Source organism: Octodon degus, unplaced genomic scaffold, assembly GCF_000260255.1.
Source record: "Octodon degus isolate 3935 unplaced genomic scaffold, OctDeg1.0 scaffold00223, whole genome shotgun sequence".
NCBI classification, from domain to species: domain Eukaryota; kingdom Metazoa; phylum Chordata; class Mammalia; order Rodentia; family Octodontidae; genus Octodon; species Octodon degus.
This window is the reverse complement of record NW_004524799.1, coordinates 2039846-2043243: the sequence shown is the minus strand read 5'-3', so window position 1 is coordinate 2043243 and position 3398 is coordinate 2039846. Positions and strand designations below refer to the sequence as shown.

The following is a 3398-nucleotide window of genomic DNA, read 5'->3' as shown; positions in this document are numbered from 1 at the left end:
GATTTGGTCTGTCAAAACCTTGAAAGTCATTGCCCAAGAAGAAAAGACAGAACACATCTGGTCAATCAGCTTTATTTTTAATTATCCAAGTGTGTAATGACCTTTGTCTTTAGACATAATGGAGGATAGGACAGAAAGACAAAGATAAGATTTCTGCTCTTAAAAAGAATTAAAGTCAGCTTGGAGACACTGCACAAGATAGCAAGACCTGTGGATATATGCTGAGTAGCATTTGGGTAGCACAAGGAATTTAGCACACAGTGAACACACACAGGGGACATCAGGGACAACCATGCTGAAATGACAAGGGCTAGAGAAAGACAATAGGAGAACACATCCAAACAGATTATAGAAAGTGAGGAAAGCATTGAATTTGTGTCCTAGTTGTCCATATACCAGTGGCTTATTGTGAACCTCGGTTGATTAAGTTGCACCTCTGCAGGGTTCAGCTTACTCAACTCCAAAATACAAAGTGATATCATGTCTGCATCTTGCACAGCAAATAACCACTAGGAAGAGAGTATGCAATGTGTTAATTATTGAAACTGTCCTACCAATTTGATCTGAAACTGTCTCATTGCTATTTGTCTCTCAATAAAATTATGGAAAAAAAAAAAGTGAAGGCTGGATGCTAAGCTGTAACAATACACAATTCAGTTATCACAGTACAGAATTCTAAGGACAAATGCAGAGAACCTGGGAAGCTGAGGACAAGCACAAAGCACTAGAAGTGGGAGAAGGCTAGCTGTGTGAGTAGTGGCTAAGGTCCATTATGGGAAAGCAAAGATCTTAGGCTAATCTGAAGTTTCTAAATTCAGTAAACTTGGAAATGGGTGGGATAGAGCACTAAATTAGGTAAGGAATACTAGCCTGGGTTTGAAATAGAAAGTGATGCTGTGCTTCCTGTGGTCTGACTTAATCACATACTTCCTGCTGCATTCTTTCCATTGTCAGGGAATTTCAATGGCAGCCCCTTCCCCAAATCTGCATCTTAGAGGAAGAAGAGAGGGTAGTTACAGAAGGCTTTAGATCCGCAAAAGTAGCCCCCTTTTGTGGGCCAGGAAGCCAAGTGCCATTGCTGAAATGACAGTAGTTATTCCAATCAGCCTCAGCAGGCCCGGCACAGAGGGCAAATGTCTCTCCAAGAAGGTCGCAGTGATGGGCTGCGCAGGGACATCCTGGGTTCAGAGAACACTGAGTGTTAGTACAGGGCTCGTGCATTTCATTCGAGAAAATCTATACTTCTTCTAGTTTTCGGAGAGTGACTTCCTTTCTTACCTCTAGGCCATTCATCGTGACATGAGAGCACAGTTGTGCCCTTACTAGAATGGCCCATGAGGAAAACATGTGCTCCCCTCCCAACCTCATAATCCCCTCTCTAGCAAAAGCACTAGGAGAGTGACTTTGGAGTGTTAAGATTTGGTCTCTTTGACTTCACACTTAAAAGGCTACAAGGAATAACTTTTCTTTTTTTGCTCTATCGTCCATACATCCTTCCTTCTAATCAGGAAAACTCTGTGTTTTACTACAAATATGATAAACATATTGGAAATGAATTTTAATCTAAATACATTCCATCCCTTTGGCCCTGGTCAGGAGATAATATAGTTTCTTTCTTTTCCTATCTCCAACTGAGAATCATCAGGTCAGATTCTTATACAACAGACATTTATTAAGTTACTTTTGTTGTTGTTGGGTTATTTTTTTTTTGAGACAGCTCTCATTATGCAGCTCAGGTTGGCCTGGACTCACTCCATAGCCCAGACTGGCTTCAAACTCAAAAGTGAGCCTCCTGCCTCAGCATCCCAAGTAGTGGTATTATAGGTATGCACCATCATAACAGGCAACAAACATTTATTGAGTTAAAGTTTTCTTTTTTACACTGTCAGGGATTGAACCCAAGGCTTCACACATGCTAAACACATGCTGTTCCACTGCACTACACTCCTAACCCTCACTGAGTTCTTATCATCCAGAACTCAGAGAAATCCCTTCCCCATTAAAAATTTTATTTTTTCCTAATAACCTACAATTAATGTGGCAGCTACTGATTTATGAAAATTCATTTGAATCTGTCACTTTTGCCCTGTAATGAATACCTAAATTTAAACATTCCAGGGCTAGATCACTTAGGGAAAGTTATGTGGACATATGCAAGTGCGTACTTCTTGGAAATAATTGTTCTTTGAGGAAAGACCTTTAAATTCATGAAATAAAATATAGCCTACCACAGACTCTGGTTCTGGCTGCCAGATTTCATCTTCTGGAATCTTCCCTATGGCATGCAAGACCTGAAATGAAAGAGCACCATTAGTGAATAGCAAAACTGACAGCATCTTTCTCCTAATCTGCTATTTAAAATAAAGGACTAAGTGAATGTCTCTTGAGATAGCAATAAAAAATACCAAGGTAAAGGCCAGAGCAGTCCATTTAACCTTTAGAAGTCTCCAAAAGGTTTTTCTATGTATAGTATACGAGATCCTGACCATCAGTCTCGGATAAATTTTAGTAGTCGGGAACATATTTTAATGGTAATGAGATTAGAAAAATTGTCAAGAAACATAAAAATAAATTTTCTGAGTCCTATTAGAAACATGCTTGATTCTACAACAGACCTAAGCTATCTTTCAAATACAAGTTCACAAGCTTTTCTGTAACACATTAAATGCTTTTGTTGTTAGTTTTGGATTAAGGTACTCCCTTCACGTAAAACTGCTGCTATAATGAAATTTCATTGATCTTTAGGTAGAGGCTACTGGGAAGTTGGTCACAGTATAGCAGAAAGTGTCCCACATTGCCCAGGTAACCTCCAGTTTACTTTATACCTGTTACAGGTCTTGTTACTTCTGTTTCCCAGAAGTGGCTGGTCACTATAATGCATGGCTGGACATGATATTGCATGTTGTACAAATGAATCCCCAATTAACAAGCACTCTGCCTTTGTACTTTCCTTTAAAATCCCACAAAAATCTCCCTCCCCAAGCCTTTGGGGCCTGATCCTTGGGGAATAAATCCCCATCACTGCCTATTGACATAAATCTGCCTCCAAGTCCTGGATGATGTTTTGGTGTTTCTGTTTGCTGCTGCAACAGGATCTCAGATATCTCAGATCAGCTTTGCAGGCCCATGAGTTGCCACCTTCCCCAGAGGCCTGGAACCTGGGCCTTACTTCTCGAGCTGCTCTCTCTCCAGCCTCCACAGCGCCCTCCATGTAGCCACTCCAGTGGGTGGCAGTCTCAGTGCCTGCGAAAAAAATCCTGCCCACTGGCTGGCGTAGAACCCTGAGAACAAAAGCAAGAGGTAAAAGTAATTGGTCACAGACAGCTGGAGATGAGCATCACTACAAGGGCCAAGGCTCATTTCCTCAAGTTCAAAACTCCAAGAGGGGGGACACTGGT

The 3398-nt window shown here is 41.1% G+C and overlaps 1 protein-coding gene across 1 annotated transcript in view; it reads right to left on the bottom strand.

The window, feature by feature from the left end:
* Positions 1-545: 545 nt before the first annotated feature.
* The window catches only part of Maob (monoamine oxidase B), a 175231-nt gene continuing 172378 nt past the window's right edge, over positions 546-3398 (bottom strand). The window contains exons 13-15 of the mRNA XM_004645314.2: positions 3170-3281; positions 2229-2291; positions 546-1178 (exon numbers count right to left, since the gene is read on the bottom strand). Of these exons, the coding sequence (XP_004645371.1) occupies positions 1026-1178; positions 2229-2291; positions 3170-3281 (328 nt within the window). The 3' untranslated portion in view covers positions 546-1025. The remainder of the gene's footprint in view (positions 1179-2228; positions 2292-3169; positions 3282-3398) is intronic.